The following is a 22,119-nucleotide window of genomic DNA, read 5'->3' on the forward strand; positions in this document are numbered from 1 at the left end:
GGACACCAGCAAACAGACACATTCGAGGTGTGTCTGGACCTTCCATGTGGTAGTGAGTTGAGTAACCTTGAGTTGACCTTTCAGGGCTGAGGTCATCTCTTGAGCACTGGTTTGATCTGTGTGTGCAGCTGTAATATGTGTGTCTGTATCTGCTAATATGCTGTGCGGGTGTCTTCTGCTGTGTGTGATCTGTCACCACCTTTTTGAGTAAATATATGGGCATCCATAAATATACCTAGTTTCATCTACTGGCACATACATGAGTGCCTGTGATCCATGAATACTGTGCACATATTCCAGTGAGCTGTTCTGTCCTGCCATGCCAAAAGCACACCTGCCTGCACCTGTCTACCCAGGTGCCCTGGACCAGTGGGCCTCCAACACCCTGTCCCACTTCTTACTCACCTTCTGGAGCGCCTCCATCTGGCTGAGGTCCCTCCTGCGCAGCCGAACCCAGCGCCGCCGCCTATGTGTGTAGTACATCTTCTCGGCCGGGACCCAGTGCCTGGGCTTCCGGTCGGGGGGCACCGCTATGCTGTACTCCCAGCCTGGGGTGGGGGCACATGCATGCTTGCTTCTTTCCCGAGGCCACTCCAGCTCTCCCAGATGCACATAATGGCTTTGCAGTTCAAGGTAAAGGTGCTGCCAGAACCCCTCAACCACCCTGCCAAGTTCCCAGTGAAGGTCCCCACCATCCCTCCCAGGGGACCCCATATCCACACACTGCCCACCGTGTTCATCGACGGCCCGGTTGAGATCTGTGGACCATTCTTCATCTTCCCATTTCCAGCCCAGGGGACACTCAATGTCATCCTTAGGGAGTACCTTCTCTCCATTCTAAGGGGCCACAGCATGAGGAGACACAGATATTGGCAGGGAGACTGAGGGGATGCCCCACAGTGCTCCCACAGCCCTCACTATGATTCAGATAGAAACAGCCTCAGAAGGTGGGGGGGCCACCCCTGTATGACCAGGGCCTGGTCCTGCCCTTCTGCCCAGCCCCTCACCTACCACATCCGTATAGTTGTCACTCATGTAGATCCACTGGCCGCCGGGGAGTCGGGTTTGGTTCTCGAACACCTCCTCCACAAAGCTCAAGTGACCTGCGTCTGGGTCATGCAGCAGGCTGCGGGGTAGGGGACCAGGCCTCCACTGAAGAGACTCTCCAACTGCCACCACCTCCAGCACAACACCCAAGGCCTTGCCCGGCCTCCCTCCCACAAAAAGAAGAGGAGGAAGAGAGAGGCAAATGAGGGGGCAGGAGACGGAAAGGCCCAGAGGCAGAAGGCAGGGCCAGGGAGGAAGGTGGGTGCACTGGCGGTGGATGTGGTGTTGGAAATCTGTGCATGAGACCCCATTATTAATAGTACTGTAACTGCAAAATCTCAGTCAATAAAAAGAAAATAAGAAAAAAGGGCAAAAGAAGACATAGCAGCGAGGCCAGAGAGATAGCATAGAGGTAGGGTATTTGCCTTGCATGCAGAAGGATGGTGGTTAGAATCCCGGCATCCCATATGGTCCCCCGAGCCTGCCAGAAGCAATTTCTGACCATAGAGCCAGGAGTAACCCCTGAGTGGTGCTGGGTGTGACAAAAAAAAAAAAAAAAGACATGGCCAGGGTGGGAAGAGATATCCAGAGCCTGGGTAGAGTGGGCAGTTCACAGGAATGCATGCAGGCAACAGAGCTTCCAGAATTTGGCACTAATCTGTGTTATCCTCCAATTCTTTTGTTTCATTTTGGGAGCTCAGGGCGCTGTGCTAAGGAGTGACTGCTGGCAGTGCTCCGGAGCCTGTATGTGGCACTGGGGAATCACACAAGCTCAGCTACCTGCAAAGCAAGCACCTGAAACCCTGTAGATTATCTCTCTGGCCCTGTGCTTGAAGTTTGTTAAAGCAAAAAGAGGAGGAAGGAAGGAAGGAAGGAAGGAAGGAAGGAAGGAAGGAAGGAAGGAAGGAAGGAAGGAAGGAAGGAAGGAAGGAAGGAAGGAAGGAAGGAAGGAAGGAAGGAAGGAAGGAAGGAAGGAAGCTGGAAGGAAGGAAGGAAGGAAGGAAGGAAGGAAGGAAGGAAGGAAGGAAGGAAGGAAGGAAGGAAGGAAGGAAGGAAGGAAGGAAGGAAGGAAGGAAGGAAGGAAGGAAGGAAGGAAGGAAGGAAGGAAGGAAGCTGGAAGGAAGGAAGCAAGCTGGAAGGAAGGAAGCTGGAAGGAAGCTGGAAGGAAGCTGGAAGGAAGCAGAAGCAGAGAGGGTGACTGAGAAGCAGGTTGACTGGCCTGAGAGATCTTGGGAAAGGTCTCAGAGTCCCAGAAGTAGCTCCAAGGACCAGGCAACACACACCATGTCGTGGTGGAGCCATCCCGAAAGAGCTGCGGTCCAGCCATCGAGTAAGAGCACAAGTCCCGAGCACATGTGTGAGCAAGAGGAGTTGACAGCAGGATGCAGGAGCCAATGCATTTCAGAGAAAGGGGCTCAGGTTCCCCAGCCCTGACTGCACACTACTCACGTCTTCTCCGGGCACACGAACCAGTCTCCTGCCCAGGCCCAGCCCGCTGAGGGGCGGAAGCTCTCCTTGGGGAGTTTGATCTTGCCCGTGATGTCGGAGAACTTGGGGTAGGTCAGGCCTGTGGTACCCCAGTTCCCCACCAGGGCCAGCTTGGTCTGGTTCTCGTACTGAGAAGCAAGTAACAAAGACATGAGGGGTGTGAACTGGGGGTGAGTTGCAGGGCAGGGGCAGGGAGGGGCAGGGGGACACGGACACTCACGGTTTCTGCAAAGACAGACAGCTTGCCCTCGGCAAACTGATTGAACTCCTTCTCATCCACCGAGAGTCCAAACCAGAGCTTCACCCGAAGCTGCACTGGCATTCGAGCACCCGGCGCCCCTTGCTGCGGATACTGGGGTTGCAGAAAAGGGCAGGAAGCATCAAGGTTAGGGCAACCTCCCTGGGGGGTGCTGAGCATAGCAGGATGACACCTCATCTTCAGAATGTGTCCTGTGGGGATTGTCAGCATCTCCTCTCAGAAGAAAAGCAGTGCAATCTGCAAACATGTGACCCCCATTCATCCTTCTCCTGCACCCCACATTCCTCTTTCAATATTCTAAAACTTGTGTTAACAATGGAAATGGTTTCCGTCTGCCCGGACAGCCTTGTAGCCACTAGCCATGCAACTAGTTAATGTGGAGCTGTTCTGTTTGTTTGTTTAAACACTGTGGTTAAAAGTTGTTTATAATATTGTTGAGCCGTGTTTTGTTTTTTTTTTTTTACGTCAATGACTAAACTTAAACAGCCACATGTATCAACTCTACCTTTTAACACCTTGTCTCTGATCAAAAGAATGATGCAGATCTGGGAAGAAGTTAAAGTTTCCCTGCTTTGTTTGCAGTTTGTGGGGTTGGCTTAGGGTTTTCTGTTTTTTAGTTTGGGGATGCTATTTTAGGGGGGGTATTTATGTTTTGTTTAGGCATCTTACGTCTGGGGGCTGGGTGTTAGTATATTATCTGATCTGATACCTTTCAAGGGCTTTATTTACATGTTAAATGTTATTCACTGGTCATCAACTGCTATATTTTTATATTAAATATCTTTATTTAGGTACCATGATTACAAACATGTTTGTGGTTGGGAACTGCTGTTTTGTTTTGTTTTGTTTTTTTTAATCCTGAAACTTTCAGAGGCTTGGCCAAAATGGGACAACCATATGACCCAATGACAGTAACACGAATCCGATTTTCAATGACCATTTGATCGGAATCCAGGGTGGATAGAAACGCACAAGGAGTCAATGTTGTTCACCCTTGGGAGGACCCAGATTCCCCGGCAGCAGGTGACAGTCAGTAGCAGGCTCTCCTGCAGGAGCCTCTATGAGTGTCTCTGGCTGAAGAGCTCAGAGAGAGAAGTCCAAGGCCTCAGATGAGAAGGGAAGTGAAGGCAGGGATGCCCAAAGGAGAGAGTGAGGGGCACCCACCATGATGGGAACCATCTCCCCATCCCCATCTGCGCATCTGGTTCTGCCAGGGCAGACCTGCCCGGAAGCCTCCCAAGACCAGTCACGTCAGCTGTCCTCTCACTGGGGGTGACTGGCCTTTTCCCCTCCAAACCACCAGCCCCAGGGAGATGGTAAGAATGCCTGACCCCCCCTCCCCACCCCGTCTTTCCCCTGCCCTCCCCCAGATGGGGCCAGCCTGCCGGACTCAAAATAGCAACAGCAAATAAAGAAATGCCTAGTTTGGGGCTCCTCTCCCTCACTGCTGGAGCTCATTTTTTCCAACTTTGGTTTAAGTTAAGAAACACCAATGTTTTCTTGGTCTCTGCTTGCTGCCAACATTTTTGTAGCGCTTGCTCAGGAGCTACTGGCAGGGCTCATAAACGCAGTGGGGAAGACTTCGAGAAACAATTCTATATCCTTTTTTCCCCCTTTTGCTTGAAATTGGGGACATTTTTCAATGGGCCTTTCCCCAAGCTGCAGGGAAGAGAGGTCAGAGCCTGCATTCAGCCCAGGCTGGATGCTCAGCCCATATCCAGGGGTTGCCTCGTCCACTGCTCGAACAGAACTAGGCTTTTCCCTGCACTGAGGAATGGACCCCCACCTTGCCTTGCCTCCTCCCCAAAGAGAGAGCTTCCCACTGCTGTGATGGGGGTGGGGGGACATGCTAGAGACACATGAGATGACATGTGAGCAGGTGGGAAGTATAGTCTCCTTCCTGCCTGATGCCATCATTCTCTTTCTAGACAAAGCTTATCTCCCAGGACCCTAGCAATAGCACAATGGGTAAGACATTTGCCTTGTAAGCACCCGACCCAGATTCAATCCCTAGCATCCCATCTGGCCCCTGAGCACCACCAGGAGTGATTCCTGACTGCAGGGCAAGAAGAAAACCCTGAGCATCTCCAGATGTGACCCAAAAATAAATAAATAAAACCCAAAACAATAATACAAAAAACTGGTCTCCTTCAGAACCTCCAAAGCCCTGCACACTATGTGCGGCATCTGTTTCTCCCTCACCCCAACCTTGGGTGGTTCTCCAGCAGCAGTGCTGGTAAGATCTCCTCTCCCTGGGGATCAAAGGGCTCCTCACATCCCCCAAAAAGGATGGGAACAACAAAGAAGAAACCAATCATCCAGGATCTGGTTCCAACGGTGCCCATTTCCTGTGCTAATTCCATTCTCAAACCAGAATTGGGCCATCTGCTTCTCATGGTCCAGGTGAGCCAGGGCCAGTGGCCCGAAAGGCAGGGCCCAGGAGCCTCCTGCTGCACTGAGCGCTGAACCTGTCTTCCCACACACACACACCCAGCAGGCAGACAGGTGAAGAGGTGTCAGCCCTCCATACTTCTCAGAGGTTCCAGCCATCAGCAGGGACCGTCTGGTAGCGGGAGAGGGAGTTGGTGTGCATGGGAAGTGACTTCCATCTGGGGGCAAATGCAATGCTCAGAGCCATGGTAGACATATGTGCCACTTTGTGTCAGCCCTACAAACTCAGAACATCCCTTGAGCCCAGGGGTGAGCAGGCCAAGGGGATTCATCAGCTGTATCCTCAGCACTAGACCCCGGCTGGCCAGGGCAAAGAAGGTCTTTCAGGTCCTCTGAAGAACTCTCTGTGGGTTCTTCATTAGGATCTCTGAGAACATGGATGGATGTGAGAAGAAGGAGGCAGGGTTGGATGACAGGGAACATGGTGAGCCCACATGAGGCTCTTAGGAGCTGGGAGGCACTGGGTGGGGTGCGGAGACAGGTCTAGGCCTAGGTGCTCAGCCTGGATGGGAGTTGAGGACTGAGGTCCCACAACAGGCCCAGCCGTTCTAGGAGGCCCCTCAGCCCAGCGCTCACCTTCCAAGTTTTCTATGTCAGCTTGGGAGGCCTCAGGCCTTTGTGGGGGTGAGAGGAGAGGAGGGGAATGGTGAGAAGAGAGAAGAGCCTAAGACAGAAGGAGGGGGGCACAAGAAGGGCAGCCAGAGCTCAGTGAAGAAAGCACCTTGAGGAAGATGGTCTGCAGCTTCCCGCAGTTCCTGCCACAACAACTGCCACCACGCCGGGAAAACAAAACCTCGTGTGCTGGTACTCGCTGGTAGGCCACACGCTTGTCACCCTGCAGCATCCAGATGACGATGTCGGGCAGGCTGTTCTGGGGCTGGAGGGAGAGGGCAGCTCAGCAGAGGCCTCCTTTAGCTCCTCTGCAAGAACTACCCACGGCCTGTTTATCTCAGAGAAGGACACATGCAGAGGAGTCTGCACAAAGGTGACTAAGCTGTTCCTGCTCTTTGGGTTGAGGGGCTGGACCTGGCATCCCAGCTCAGGCCCCTCATCCAGGGAACAGATCCAGGGTCACAAGGAAGATAAGTCTGAATGTCTGGTGCTGGGGATGCTATCCCTTCCTCACACACCTGCTGTCAGAACCCTCCCAGAAGACACTCCCTTTCACTGACAGCATCACCCCTTAGTCTGGGGTGATGTGGGGTGGTAAAGAGGAATCCACAAGGCCTTGCGTCCCACTGAGGGACCCAATTTTGCTCCAACTGAGCAGGAAAGAGAGCTAACTACACCTGTCCAGCTGCTCCCAAGAGTGAGGTACAGTATGCAAAGTGGGGACTGGATCTTATCCTAGGACTATACCTGAGGCCAGTGCTTCCAATATTCCCCAGAGCAGCACCCAGCAGGCAAGAAAGGCTGCATCTGGGACCTCGGGCAGACTCAAAGGACTGCTGAACAGCCAGCCTGATTTCTCTCCCCAAATCCAGGAGCTAAAAGTGCACATTCCCCGGCCCTACCCCAGACACATAGCCTAGGTACAGCCACCACCACTTGAATAGGGGGATTCTGGAAGCTCATGTCAAAGCATTTTCTTGGACCTGTCTGGGCTGTGGAATTGGTATTTGGTTTGGGTTTTGTGGTTGGTTCAGGGTTTTGTTTTGTTTCGAGTGGTACTCAAATGCTCAGAGATTGCTCCTGGCAATGATATGAGGACCGTGCAGTCTCTGGCCTTCTGCATCACTAGTCCACAGGGGGGCTAGTCTGTGTCCTCTGAGGGAGGTGGGGACCCAGTGTCCCCACAGACAACTGGCCACATGCTGAGGGCTGCTCAGAGAACACCGGGCTGCCCTTGCTTCCTAACATCTGTGCTCCCTCCCTCTCCCCTTGAATGCTTGTTCCTCCAGGAGCCCTTCTCAGTCCCTATCTTTGTCCCTACACTCCAAGAAGATCCTTCCTTAAGCCTTGTCACCCCAAACTCTCCCAAGGGGCCCAGTGACAGAGGAGCAAAATCTTCTCCTTGATTCTGGGCAAACTCATGAGCTGCCTGCTGGCCTGGGTCTAGGACATGTGACCTGGAGATGGGAAGTGTTGGGGGGTAGGAGAGGGAGAGTGAAGAGAGGGGTCCCTGAAACTGGAAACACTCTTCCTTGGTTCCATCCAGAAAAGTTCAGTTACTAGAAGTGCAGGCCTGGAGATCAAGGGCATCTGGGATGTCAAGAATCGGGGCCCATGAGAGACAACTTTGAGGCCAGGGCTGAACAATGAGCAGTGTTGTCAGGTCTGGGGGTGCAGGCCCCATAAGGGACCTCGAGCCTGGCACATGTGAGCAGCCTGAGTCAAGCACCACTGCACAATTTGGGACCTGGGGTTTCACCAGAATCTGTACTGGGCCTATCTCTGCCTCATCCTCCTGCAAAGAGACCATCTGAGATATGGAATCTGGACCCAGCTTGCCCCCACTAAGGATCAGACAGGAAGAAAGGTCCCTCCCACACCAGTTAGCTACCTCATCAGCCAGGGCACGGAGACGCAGAAGCCAGTCCTCGGCCTGTTCCAGGAACGGGCTGAGCTCGCAGTGGCCCAACTTCAGGGCCAGGGCAGCCTCGGCGATCTGGCTCAGGTGCCGGGTGCGAAGGCGGTATAGATACTGATCCAGATGGGTGGCCGCAGGGACCTCCTGGACGCTGCGCAAGGGCTGGCTATTGGGGGGGCAAACAAGGGCATGGCCAGGTGAGGAGCAGACACATAGGCACACCTTCAGCCTGACCCTATGCCCTGTGTGACCTGGCCCACCCACACCTCTTCCAGGAAGCCTTCCCAGAAATACTGACCTGCTAGCTCCCTGTTCCCAAGTCCCCCAGCCCTGGGTTCCAGAGCAACCCCCTGTCTGGAGATTATCCTAGGCTTCCAGTCTCAGGGGTCCCTTTAACCTCTCGGCTCCCAAATGATTGCACATACTAAGAGGGTGAAGCATCCTCCCACCCCTGCCCCCTCTTCGAGCGGAGGTTCTTGGCTGGAACAAATGCTGCGGCGCTCACACTCTCTTCAAGAGGGAAATTTATGGAACCCTGACAAGCCACTGCAGACGCCGTGGGGAGGCCGGCAGCCAGCAATACAGCTGTGTCGGCCCTCCCAGAACCCTCTGCTTCGGGGAGATTTTGGAGAGAAGTGGGGGTACACACAGTCCCAGAAACACAGCCAGAGGCTCCAAGAGGAGGGCTGGGCCTCAACTCAATCCTGTTTGGAAGGGAAGAACTCCGGTCGCCTCCCACCTCACCCCACCCCAATCCCAGTGGGCTCCCTAGCAAGCCTCGATGCCTCCTCTTTGGCACATTGAGGCCTGGGCTCAGTCAGGGTGTCCTGGGGTGATGCAGGATGGGAGGGTGGCAGGACCCTCTGAGCTCTTGCATCAGGGAGCACCCATGGGATGTCCTCCCCAAGGTTGTGGGGGCTGCTCCCAGCCCCTCACCTCACCCCAACTGAGCCTTTGATTCCCAGCACAAACATCAGTCAGAGCGGCTCCTCCAGTTCTGCTCCCACCACTTGCACGCCCCCCCCCCCAAACCTTCACCACCGGCCCCGCAGCGTCTCGACTCCCGCTCCTGGCTGATTTATTTTTCTGCCAATTTCCCGGAGCTATGCAGAACCAATTACCGCCGGAGCGCCTCGGCACTGCTGCCGCCAGATACAGCACTCTGGCCGGCCCTCGGCGCACGGCATTCTTCCTGTTATTTTTTTTAATTGAATTTTTAGGGTGGGGGGGCCGGGACGCAAACTCCGTGTCGGGGAACTTAAGCCCCGGGGCCTGTCTCAGGTCACGTACTGCACACCCTGTAGTAATATAATATTTACGGCCTGAGGGTGCCGAGGACGGGCTGCCCCAGGCCAAGAGAGGGGAGGCCAGCACCCCCAACCCCTCCGACAGTGAATGTGGCAGAGAGGCATGCCTCTTCGTGTAGGGGGGCCTGGGCCAGAGTCCTGGGCTGATGCCTGCCTGGGAAGGAGGCTGGACTGGACCAGAGGGTGGGAGTCAGGAGTCTGGAGTGGGGTACGAATTTCGAGCCAACTGGGGTGATTTATGTCCCAGCCTGGGTCGGGAACTGGGAGGAACGGCCAGACAGACCACCAAAGGGAGCTTTCTATGGAGGCCACCAGCCCATATAAGATTCCCCAAGAAATCAGCTGACCTGTGACTGCATGAAGCCCTCAGCCCTGCCCCAGCCTGGGGTAGTGTAAGACTGGGGGTACAGGAAGAAAGGAAGAGCCAGGGGCAGGGGAGGGAATGCAGAAGGGTGGAAGAGGGCATGTCCTATGTGTGTGAGGCCCCAAGTTTGGTCCTCATGGCCCCAGCACTGCCTGAACACACAGCACCAATGGTCAAGTGCCCACAGCTAGACTGAACATCACTGATATGTAATGCAAAGAAAGGAGACAGGGAAGAGAAGGCTGATGGCACAGCTTCACACACTCCAGCTGCAGCTCGGGCAGATTAGAGATAGGACTAGGCCGGGCTAGCCCAGCTGCCAGTGTGCTTCTTTTTTTTTTTTTTGTTTTGTTTTGTTTTGTTTTTGTTTTGTTTTTGGGCCACACCCGGTGGTGCTCAGGGGTTACTCCTAGCTGTCTGCTCAGAAATAGCTCCTGGCAGGCACGGGGGACCATATGGGACACCGGGATTTGAACCAACCACCTTTGGTCATGGATCGGCTGCTTGCAAGGCAAACGCCACTGTGCTATCTCTCTGGGCCCGCCAGTGTGCTTCTTACTGGAGCTGGTGGTCTGGCAATGTCTAGACACACACAACCAACCTATCCCCTGGCCTCAGTCATTCACTTTCTTCTGCATCACATCACTGTGTAGAGACAGTTTGACGGCTGAATCTTAAGTCAAGTCCAGTCCTGCTCTCAGAGCCCCTTAAACAGCAAAAAAAACAAGACTAGGGCCCTGAGAGATAGCACAGCGGCGTTTGCCTTGCAAGCAGCCGATCCAGGACCAAAGGTGGTTGGTTCGAATCCCGGTGTCCCATATGGTCCCCCAGGCCTGCCAGGAGCTATTTCTGAGCAGACAGCCAGGAGTAACCCCTGAGCACTGCTGGGTGTGGCCCCCCCCAAAAAAAAAAAAAAAAAAAAAAAAAACAAGACTAGATCCCCGGAGTTGCCTTGATGTCAGGAAAACTGCTGGAGGACGTGATTTGAGCTTTGCCACACAGCAAGAAGGAGCCAAGGGTGAAAGGAAAAAAATGTGCAAAGGGTCAAGACTCAGATACAGGGGCCAGAGAGATAGCATAGAGGTAGGGTGTTTGCCTTGTATGGAGAAGAAAGGTAGTTCGAATTTTGGCACCCCACATAGTCCCCTGAGCCTGCCAGGAGCGATTTTTGAGCATAGATCCAGGAGTAACCCCTGAGCGCTGCCGGGTGTGACCCAAAAAACAAAACAAAACAAAACCTCAGAAGCAGAGGGTCAGGGGTTGGGCTGGGGTCTAGGAGGCAGTTTATGAAGGCACAAGGGTGAGCCCACTGAGGGTGGGAGTGGGGATGCCTGATGGCCAGGGAACTTGTGCTGGGCTGAGTGAAGCTTGGCCTATGTAAGGAAGGTGGAGGAGAAATTGTTGAATGTGGGGAACAGAAGTTAAGGCCCTGGGACAGAGCTGGAAAAGCACAGAGGAAACCTGAGGCAAGGAAGAGGTGATGAGAGGGCACACACAGGGCAGCAGAGTGAACTGCTCTAGCCAGCTGGTGCCCCTCAATGTGGCCGCCCCATTGCCCTGTGGTGACCCGGGTGGGGCCTAACAGGTGCAAAGAGGGAAGAACCTCTCATGGTGGCCCTGGCACTGCAGGCAGCCTTGGGCCCTGAAAGTGCCTTGCCAGTGCCCAAATCCTTGCCAGGAGACCCCCTACACACCCAGGTGGATGCGTCCCTGTGCCAAGCACCACACCTTGTGGCCAGGGAGGCACAGTCCATCTCTGAACACTCCTTGAGCCATGGGGTACTGCCTCCTGCTGAGCCAAGTGTCCATCCAGCCACCAGAGGGCTCTGACACCTGACACCAACCCTCCCTCCTCTACGAAATCCACCCAGCTCTGGTCAGTGCTGGGAGCTGACACTGGACCCTGCTTGGCCCCTCTGCCCCACATCCAACCCACTATCTCTCAAAAGCAGCCCACTGAGGGTCATGGTCTCCTCTGCTTCCCTGGTCCCCACCTCCCTGTATCCCTGCCTCAGGTGACACTTTAGACCTCACTCACCCTCACACTGCAAGTCTAGTGAGCCTCTGAACCCTAAGTACTACTGTGCCCCCCATGAAACAGCTGTTGCAATGGAACCAAGGTGTTCCCACTGGGCTCCAGCATTTTTGTGTCTTCAAGTCCACCATGAATGCCCCCTCTTCCAAGAAGAGCCCCTGGATAATCATAGTTTGAGTTCAGTATAACTGCTCCAAGCTCCCCTGCTCCCTGCAAAGCACTTCGGTGGCTTCAGTGGCTCCCTGGTTTCAGCAGTTCACTTCTACATTGCCACCTTGGGAAAATGGGCACTGTACCCCATCCAGATGCTCCAGATGCCCAGAGTTGCAGGGTCCCACAACCATGGTTCCAGTGTTCCCACATGGAACTCAGACACACACTGAGGCTGGGATGACACAATGGAGAAGGGGTGTGTGCCTGCCTAGAGACAAAACCATTCTTTGCAAAGTCTAAATGAAGGCTGTGAAAATGAGGTCTGGAGAAGCAAAGTTGCTGCATATTTTAGGCCCCTTAATGGGACAAGACCCTCAGTCCCTGACTTTTTTGAGGGCTGGGGATGGACCAAACCTGGTGGTGCTCGGGGGACCATTTGCAGTGCCGAGGACTTGAAGTGGAGCAGCATGCAATGTATTTCTTTTTCCGTTTGTTTTTCATGTTGTTTGTTTTGGACCACACTGGGTGACGCTCAAGAGGTACTCCTGGCTCTGTGCCCAGAAATCGCTCCTGCAGGCTCAGCAGACCATTTGGGATGTCGGGAACCGAACCTGGGTCCGTCCTGGGTCGGCCCCATGCAAGGCAAACAGATAACCCACTGTGCTATTGCTTCTGCATATTCCTTCTTTATTTGGGGGGGTGGGGGGGTTTGGGTCACACCTGGCAGTGCTCAGGGGTTACTTCTGGCTCCATGCTCAGAAATTGCTCCTGGCAGGCACGGGGGACCATATGGGATGCCGGGATTCAAACCGATGACCTTCTGCATGAAAGGCAAATGCCTTACCTCCATGCTATCTCTCCAGTCCCGGCATATTCCTTCTTAATGGCAATTACAGTACCCGCTTATTAAACACTTCCGAGGGCTGGCACTTTGCTAATGAGACTTTATCAAAATTCTTACGTCTTAGGTTGGGCCAAAGTTGAGGAAATCAAAGTTCAGAGTATGGGCTGAGCCCCGCCTCACTTCACAGGCAGGGGAGGCAAAGTGAGGGTACTTTGGCTGGACCACTGGGTACCCCTACTATCCAGCACCCCAGTACCCCTTTTCCTAGTGCTGACAATTCGACAGAAGTCTAAACAGAAACCAAGGTCCCCCCAGCATGGTCATGGGAAAGGAGGGTGTCCACACCCCCACCAGTTCCTCCTGGAGATTCCATCAGGAAAATCAGAGGTCGGGGATCAGACACAATGCTCCCCATTCAGGTGGGCCTGGCTGCCCGGCCCACAGCTGCCGCCGCCACAGAGATTTATGACCTGCTCTAAATGTCACCTTTTCAACTCCCCGCACTGGCTGGGCCCGCCACCTTTGGACTCGGCGTAGGCTGGACTGCTGGCCAAGCGTGGCTGGGGAGACGTGTCTCTGCTCTCCGCCACACACGAACACTGCCTGGGCGAGGCCTGGGGGAGCCAGGAGTAGGAGTAGGTGCCAGCACCCCCTACCTGCAGTCTGCGATGAGCTCATCCATCAGCTGTGCCACCAACGCGTCCAGATCCTCGGGGGAGCCCTGCGCCTTCAGCGCCAGGTGAACTTGCTCCAGGCTTGCTTCCTGCAGGACAAACGAGGCCTGGGGAGATGCCACAGGGGTCCCCTCTCCCAGCCCACCAGAGCCAAGGAAGGGGCTCAGACCCCACCAACAGGGCCTTCCCTGGCTCACGGACCTTCCGGGTTCCCCACACACATCCACACGTCCAAAACTGGGGTGTCAACTACCACAAAAACCACCCACAGAGCCCTACTCTTCACAGACACCCAGCTCACAGCCAAGAGGCCTGTGGAACCCTTGCTACTGCCCCACTGGGGATCAGATTGAGCCCCATCCACCCAACAACCCCAGGACTCAGACGAGGGTCCTTTTCCCTCCTGCTGAACCAGAGCCACTCGGGCATGAGGGTCTCTCTGGAGCGCTGCTCTCATGGCCTGGGCATGAAGCAAAGGCAAAGCTCAAGCACGCCCTGCCAATACCCGGAACCACTGTCTGCAGCTTTCTCCGAGAGAATGGGTGACCCCAAAGCAGTGTCTGGGCTGGCTCAGCACCCACCCCAGGTCCGCCCAGTGGCTGAGACTCGCCACTCTCCCCCTTCTCAATCGGGCAGAGGTGGACTGCACTCCATCCTTGCCCCCACCCAAAAGGGATCACTGACTCTACTCCCCCCTCTGCCCACCCTGACTGCCCTCAGCCAGGCCATATGCACCAGCAGTTGACCCTCCTCTGGTCATGCCCGGAACAGAAAGTGCCCACCAGACCTCAATACTGCTCTCCTTGGAAGTTCCAATTCCTCTTGGCCCTGTGTCCTCCTCGTCCACTGGATCACCAGTTCCTTTGTGATCTAGTTCTGCCATTTTCTCCCCAAGATCTTTTCTTCCCACTTTCCCAACACCTCATTCCTCTCCCCTGAGCCCCCACAATGGTGTCCCATCTAGATTCTAGCCTCCGACCTCCCTCATTGGATGTGAATCCCCTATTATCCACACTGCCTTCTCTCAGTGCCTGCATCTTTCCCTGGGGCCTCTTGGAGTGTTTCTTAAATGGAAGTTTGGAAATCTGCACCTAGCGTGAGTGAACCAGTGCTCCCCTTTACTTAACTGATTCCCCAAAAACCGGGGCAGCTCCTTGTTCATGTCTACCTCTAGAAGTTTCTAGACATTTTTAGAATACCCCCTGCATGTGAGTTCAAGACCAATGATGAGAGGGCAAACTGAATGAATAAATGAATGAATGTGCTGCCCTAAGTATATTCTCTTAGCTCTTTCTCTGCATATCCTTCATCATGCAGATCGAGAGACAGTCCCAAGCATCCTTCACATTCCCCTCTCCTCTCCTCCCCGAATGAGCCACAGGAAAGCCATGAAGGCACCAACTGGGACACCAGGGATGGCCAGGGACACAGAGCTCTTTGGATGTGCCCACCCAGAGGATAGGCATGAGGACACCCTCACACACACATTAAGAGGGGGTGCGGGACTGTGGCAAGCCAGCACTCACCAGCCGGTCTGCAATGCCAAGCAGCTGGTTCTGTGTCTCGATCCTGTGGCTGATGTCCTCCCAGTAGGAGGACAGCACCACCACTGGCTTCACGCTGCCCCAGGGCAAGTAGTAATAGTGACAGCCTGGAAGGACACATGGCCGGCCATGCTGAGTGGGACAAGGGGTGGGGAGGGGAAAGGGAGAGTGGGGAAATGCGAGTCCCGGACCTCCTTTTCACAAACTCCAGGACACATGGCACAACCTTTGGGTAGGTCTCCAGTGACTTCCCGCTGTGCCCTTGGGCACCCTCACCATCAAAGACCGCCCTGCTGTACTGCGTGGTGGAGGCCAGCGGCAGGCAGGTGTTGTCGAACTTGTTCCCGTAGTTCCCAATGCTGACCTCGAATTGGACAGCAGAGTCCACATCCTGCAGCATGGTCGCTGAGTAGAAGGCAGCAAACAGCGAGTACTTGCGCCTCCGGAGGTATTTCTAGGTGTCGAGAGGGTGGCCGGCGGGGGGGTCATAGGAAGGAGAAGGGAGACAGTGGGTGCACGGGGGTCATGTGTCTGGCAAGCCCAGGCCATGACTGGAGCCCAATAAATCCTGGCTGGATGGGCGGGTGGTGACTGGTCCAGCTCAGCACCAGCGCCCAGATTTGGTTACAAACTGAGCAAACTCCTTCCAGGCCTGTGTGTTTGGCCACGTTCCTCTAATAAGGTCTACTCCCAAGGTCAGGCCGCGCCTTAATCCAAACCAGCAGCCGCATCCCACCACCTTGGGGCAGCCAGATCTCCTGTGTGTACTGAAAGCAAGCTCTTCCACACTGCCCCTTGAGCTCCCACCCACCCCTGCCCAGGCCCCCCACACCCCTGCCAGCATCCATGCCCCGGGTGATTGAATCCCAGGCTGAGTTGCCGGATGCTCCATCACAGGGCCCCATGTGAATCAGGATGACCTTTGGGTGGCCTTGGTAGTAGGCAGGGAGCAGGGTTACACAACCAGGCTTGGAAGAAAAGAAACTGTAACAAGAGCACCTCACTGATGGAGTGGACACTGGGTGGAAAGGTCCATTTCCATGCCAGGCCTGAATGATACCCAAAGGGACAGGGTACCAAACTGTGCAGAATGGAAGTCCCGTTCAGGCCCTGGTATCACCCAGATCCCTGGGCAATGCCAGGAGTAACACCCAGGCCCTGAGCCAGGAATAGCCTCTGAACACCTCCCCGAATGAATTAATCCCTGTTTAAATCCACACCTATCTGATGAGGCTACTGTGATCATTAACTTACGAGCCAGTGCTCAACCCAGAGGCACATGGGTACCTCCTACAGCAGAGACTGATGGCAAACCCCTGTAGGGACTCCTAATATCACTACCTAAACACAAAGCCCAGCTTCCCTACTGTCCCTCAGTGCAGGCTTAAGTCCTTGTCTGTCACTGGAGATACTGGCAAAGCTCACCCAAGGATGCCAGAAGGACTTAATAGCATCCCAGCCTCTGGCTTTGCACTCAGCTCCAAAATCTGCAAATACTTCCCAGCAGAGGATCAGGATGGCTCCCAGATCTCAGAGAAGGAACAGACAGGAGTACGCGGGAAGCAGAACCCTGTCCACCGTGCCGCCGACGGCTCATTCCCCCTCGTTCCTCTGCACCGTGACCCTCCTGCTCTGCCCAGAGCCAGTCTCTCACCTCCACTCGGAGGATGTCGTCTGCAGGGAGATCCTCTACCTTCTGCTCACTGTGCTCCACGAGCTTGGTCTCCAGGGCCAGCAGGAGCCGGCCTCGGTAGGCCACACCTTCCCCCTGAGAGGAGAGGACGTGGGCTGGGGTCCACCGGGGCCTGATGACACTCAGCTCCCAGGCATCCAGAATGGGTCCCTGAATCACCCCCAGGGTTCTGAGATGCGGAAGTTGTAGGAGAGAGCTCAAGGCACACAGCGAGAGCCAGTCCCAGGCTCCATTTTGGCCAAAGGGGACAAAATCTGACCCATGTGCTGTCTGGGACAGCACAGAAAAATGAAGTGGGGGCTGGCTCTGAAGGAGAGGTGTCAGGGAAGGGAACTGGAGGAAGGGCAAGAGAGAGTAAGACAGATGAAGGGGGCTCTGAGGACCAGGATCTGCTCATATCCATCAGGCCCTCGGGTCCAAGCCAGACCAAATACTTGCCAGACCTAGCTGGCTTACCTTGCCTGTGTTGAGTTCTGCATAGGGGTCCGGGAAGCCAGTGAACTCCCTGGGGCTGCCGTACAGGTTGATATAACAGGGCCCAAAGGTGGGGAGGAAGCCCAGATGGTCATCCACTAGGAAACAAAGCCAGAATCAGAAAGTTGTATAGGGCAACTTTCCGGACTATAGCCAACCCCCTTGGGGTCTGAGCTCAATCCTGGCTGTCAGTTCATACACAGTAGGACATTAAGGCCATGCACATTTCCGAATAAAGCAGATTATTCCCACTGCCTCCAGAGCAGGGCTGCCCCCGCACCTTAGCCCAGCCCCAGACTTTCATTCATTCCGTGCACACAGGAGGAAGCTGAAGAACGCACAAAGCACAGACCCCAACTGTCCCATCTCCAAGGCCAAGGACTCAGTCAAGATGCAAAGCGAGGGTTCAACCTCCCCTCCTGGCTGCCCCTCTGCAGCCACACTCCAGCCTGCATCTCCCCACTCCCGCTGCACTTCCACTGGGCTTCCAAGTTCCCAGGTCTCTGCAGAGACCCCCGAGTCTGAGAGCCAAAGAAACCATCTCTCAGGAGGCAGAGTCAGGAGCATCCTGACCTCAGTGGGGCTGCGCTGCAGCCAGACCACGGGAGAGAGGGGGCCAGCCTCAAGTGTGGAGCACATGGACAGAGCCAGGCAGTGAGAGATTTGAAGAGTATGACATTTCCGTCTCGCAGAAGCAGGGTCACCTGTACCCCTCCTCACTGCCCATCCTCCAGGGCTTGGGAGAGAGTGGAGATGTCAGGTTGGGAGGGAAGTGACGTATCGCTAATATTCTGTGCACATGGTCTCAGTTATGCTTGGCCTTATGAATTTTAACTTCCCATCCTGCCCCACACGACCAGCCTGAGTCCTCTCTGTGGGAGCACCAACCCTAATTCTTCCCTGCAGGAAAACCAACCCCAAAGCTTTCCTATAGGAGCATCAACCCTGACTCCTCCTTGTAGGAGCACTGCTAGAGGGAGTGTGCCCACTGAACCCAGCTAGAACTCAGCTGGTTCTAAAGGTCCAGGGGGTGAGAGTCTATTATAAAACATTCCGTTTGATTTTCATTTTGCACAGGAGAAATTTAACAACCAACATCCTTTCTGGGGCCCTAAGGATGCATCACAATCCCTGGCAACCTGCATCCTTTCCCCTCCAGCAAGCGCCCCAAGGCCCTCTCCCTCAAAGTCCCCAAGGTGAAAGCACATACGGTTGGTGGCTGGAGGAGGCTTGACCACACCTGCAGGCTCCTCTGAAGCGTAAAGAAATGGAAAAGGAGTTAGGATGAGCCTAGCGGTGGAAGAAGACAGGTTACATGGACAGGCGTGTGCCTGAGGGACAGATGGAGCAATGGTCCCTGCACGTGAGTACGGGAATCAGATGTGCGCAGCTGTGAGTTGATCACAAACGAATCATCCCTTGCTCCCTCCCAGCCTAAGCCCTGAAAAAAAACACAGACCCCCTCAAACATACTGGGGCACCCTTCCTTCCCACTTGGGACTACCTGGAGAGCTGTGTGTTCTATTTGCTGAGTGAAAAGTAGACCCCAAAATAATCTTTCGAGAAATTGCACAGAAAGAAAATCTGCTCTTGCCCCAGAAAAGCAGGTGAATGAAGGAAACAGTATAGACAACAAGGGGACCAGGAAAGGACCAGAGTTCAGGCAGAGGCAAGGCTCCACACAGGATGACTTGGAGCCGAGCCAGGAAGCAGCAGCATTTAAAGGTACAATATCGCCATCTTGTGGAACATCCCTGGTATTGCTTCTGATAAGATCACATTGCCATTTTTTACAGCAGCCAGCACTTGGGGCTGCCCTCTGTGGCCAGTGGCTTCAGGGAAGCAGAACTCAGAAGCTCTCCGTTCACTGAAGGTTCGACACACTTGTGAGTGTCCCTGCAAGCTGGGAAGTAGAGGTTCTAGAAATGAGAAGCATGGGGTGAGGGGCTCCGGCACACATCCTGGTTCTTGTAATTTGCCCCTCATTTCTAGGCAAGTTCAAGAGTCACTAACTGCCCTTAGAGAATGGGTCCTTGGGTCTCTTTCCACATCCTCTCTGATTTTTTTTCTTCTTCCAGAACTGCAACCTTCCCTGTCCGCCTTCACCTGGCAACATGTGACTGAATACCAAGTCTGAGCATGTGTTTTGTGACATTCCCAATGCTGTTCATCCATTACCAACAGGTCGTCATTAACTGTTGGTCTCAAACAACAACCAAATTATTCATGCCCATGGTTTCTGTACATCAATAAAGAGCACAAAGTGTGCATGCCTACCCTTTACTCCATAAGGCTAGGGGTCCCAACAAAATGCCTAGGTAATAAAAGTACAAAATTTTTTTTTATTATTATATTATCAATTTATTGATTTTGGGTTTATTGACTCTGCATTCAGCAAGTTCTCTGGCAATGCTCAGGGGACCATAGAGGATAGTACTGGGGATCATTCTGGCTCATCTGTATGCAAAGCAAAGTTCCTTGCCTGTCTAAAAATCATCATGACCTGTTGGTCTCAAACAACAATCAAATATCAAAAAGTTCTCTGACTGTTCTCCTATAACTCCTGGTCTGTCGTTAAGAGCCAAGAACGGTACAATATCTTATGAAGGAAGGATAAGCAGAGGAAAGAGTTGAAAGAGAAAAGGAGCAGCAAGGAAGTATGGGAAAGGCCAGTCTGGCCAAGGCGGGCAGGAAGGCTCAGCACCAGAGATACAGAGACCCGGGATGCAACCCCTCAGTGCTTGTCCCCACAGAACTGCAGGGTCCCTTGCTCATGAGCATTTTCAAATCCATGGAATTGGGTTTTCATCCATGGGGGATTCTGGTCAGGCTTGCAGTAACCACTCAAGAACAGACAGGGAACCAGTTGCAGCCCCCAGAGCAGGGCTGGGACCACCGGAAGGAAATGGATTTCACTTTAAGCTCCTTCCAAGTGATTACAAACAGGCCTGGCCAGTTATCTCAGGCTAATGAGGCCAAGGTCACAGTGCAGACCCCAAGTGCTTCTTGCAGAGGCAAATTCAACTTCCCACCCACAGACAGACTCGGAATCCTGGCTGCAAGCCGTGCCCGGCCCGACACAGATGGCCTCTAATCCCACCAGCCATCTGACCAGCACATGCTCTGGTGCCTCTTTCCCCACCAGCCCTTTCATCTGTTCCCTCACTCATCCAAGCACTGACTCAACAAGCCTAACCAGGCACAGAGCTAGGCACCCAGTGAGGCCTGGTACTGGGGTTCCTAGGTGGGAGGCAGGGTCACAGATCTCCCGGTACCGAAGATCATCCGGGCTCTCTCCCCTGAGTCTGCAGACAGCTCAGAGAGTCAAGAGCAGATGGACGAGTGAAGCCACCCAAAACAAAGCCTCTATTGAGTCCTCATCGCCCCTCTGCCAAAACACGAGTGTTTGGGTGTGTTTTTCTCAACTGAGGGGACTGGACTATGGAAGCCCCAAAACACAGCGGAAACAGCCAAACCCAAATCCATCCACCCCAGGGAAAACAAGGGAAATCTGTTTCCTACAACAGGCCCCAACCCACCCCAGAACTGTACACCACAGTGCAGGCAGTCCCCAGGGGTAAGCAACGGGTGCCCCTGATGAGGCCAAGACCATTACTTGTGGCCAGTCCTGCCTGCCTCACCTTTGAGCACAGCCTATATCTCCTGCTCAATGCCTGATACCTACCTGCACCAAGCAGCAAGTGAAACCCAGATCCACTGGGACACCACTAGGAAATCACCCCCTCTATGTTGCAAAAGCAAGTAAGCAACAAACTTTGGGTTTCTCCCGTATGGAAAAACAGTCAGCCACTAGTTCTGCTGCCAGCTTTTGCCATATCACATGCTGACAGCCTTCATGGGCATTTCACGGTGGGTTCCTTAGAGAGGAGAGCAGCTTCTAAGGAAACCAGAAGGCCCTAGAACAGTGAGTACAAGCCACAACATACATTCCAGAGCCAGAGCAGACCTGCTGGCAGAGGTGCTACGGAGGAGAGTGTTGAATATTGTCCTCCCTGGAAAGAAAAACAAAAACAGGCCAACAAAGTGCCCCGGGGCAGCAGAGAAAGCCCATCGGAAGGGCTTGGTAGAGTGAGGTCTGGACAGCATGAAGGAATGAAGAGTCTCCCATGGCCCAGACATGCTAGAACACCAAACCTACCACACACCCATGGAGAAAAACACCAATAGCTGTAAGACGGCCTAAGGCCCCTGGGAGAAAGAAGTCAGCCCTGAGCTAGCAGGCAGGCTGCAGAGAGAGATGCCAGAGCTGGAGGGCAGGAGGGCTCAGGTTGGAGCAGGGCATGGAACTCTTTGGTGGTCACAGAGGTAAGGGACCTTCACACTACCCAGTCAAACAGCAGGGGTGTCTTTGCATGGAACCGGGTCCCAACCGAACCAGCCAGTTACCCGTGACCTGAGCGCCATCTAGTGGCCATATGAATATCCCACTCATGTTCCATTGACACAACATGAACGCAGACATGAAGACCCAAGGTGGGGTCTAAACTCTCCATCAGAGCTGCATTAAACTAAGCAGCTTATTTTCCAGAGCGATAGCACAGCGGTAGGGTGTTTGCCTTGCACGCAGCTGCCCAGGACAGACCTGGGTTCGATCCCCAGCATCCCATATGGAAATATTTCTGAACGGAAAGCCCGAAGTAACCCCTAAGCCTCACCAAAAACCAAAAAAAATAGAAAACAAAAACCCACAAAAAGCTAAGCAGCTTCTGCATTGAGAATGATACAAAAAAAAAAAAAGCACATCAAAAAGTGATAACACAGCTGGTAGAATGATTGCCTTATACATGGCCAATCCGGGTTCAATCCGGGATCCTCTGAGCACTGCCAGGAGTGATTCCTGAATGCAAAGCTGGAGAAAACTCCTGAGCTTCATAAGGTATTTCCCAAAATAAGATGAGGGGAGCTGAACATAACTTCCTTAAGTAAGACATACACATGGCCAATAGATAAATAGAAAATAATATAGTCTGCATCACTTATTATAAGGGAAATTCAAATCAACCATGTAATCTGACCTCACACCAATGACACTAGCACACATTAAAAAAATGAACAAGACAAGCAACACGGGGGTGGATGTGGGGAAAAGGAACCTCATCCTTTGCTGCTCAGGATTTCTACTGGTTCAATCTCTTTGGAAAACATATGGACGTTTCTCAAAAAGTTAGACATTGAGCTATCACATAACTCAGAATTTTTTTGAACCCCACCCGATGACACTCAGGAGTTACTCCT

At 53.7% G+C, this 22,119-nt stretch overlaps 1 protein-coding gene across 3 annotated transcripts in view; it reads right to left on the minus strand.

The window, feature by feature from the left end:
* DYSF (dysferlin) overlaps positions 1-22,119 on the minus strand; it is a 226,636-nt gene that overhangs the window by 115,559 nt on the left and 88,958 nt on the right. For all 3 annotated transcript variants that reach the window (XM_049785137.1, XM_049785135.1, XM_049785136.1), the window contains 13 exons: positions 18,074-18,115; positions 16,846-16,961; positions 16,351-16,464; positions 14,973-15,150; positions 14,679-14,803; positions 13,135-13,241; positions 7,749-7,941; positions 5,967-6,122; positions 2,756-2,887; positions 2,497-2,663; positions 1,012-1,126; positions 732-837; positions 406-548 (listed from right to left, as the gene is read on the minus strand). In XM_049785137.1, coding sequence (XP_049641094.1) covers positions 406-548; positions 732-837; positions 1,012-1,126; positions 2,497-2,663; positions 2,756-2,887; positions 5,967-6,122; positions 7,749-7,941; positions 13,135-13,241; positions 14,679-14,803; positions 14,973-15,150; positions 16,351-16,464; positions 16,846-16,961; positions 18,074-18,115 — 1,694 coding nt within the window. The remainder of the gene's footprint in view (positions 1-405; positions 549-731; positions 838-1,011; positions 1,127-2,496; positions 2,664-2,755; positions 2,888-5,966; positions 6,123-7,748; positions 7,942-13,134; positions 13,242-14,678; positions 14,804-14,972; positions 15,151-16,350; positions 16,465-16,845; positions 16,962-18,073; positions 18,116-22,119) is intronic.

The sequence above is a fragment of the Suncus etruscus genome, chromosome 12, assembly GCF_024139225.1.
Source record: "Suncus etruscus isolate mSunEtr1 chromosome 12, mSunEtr1.pri.cur, whole genome shotgun sequence".
Lineage (NCBI taxonomy): Eukaryota > Metazoa > Chordata > Mammalia > Eulipotyphla > Soricidae > Suncus > Suncus etruscus.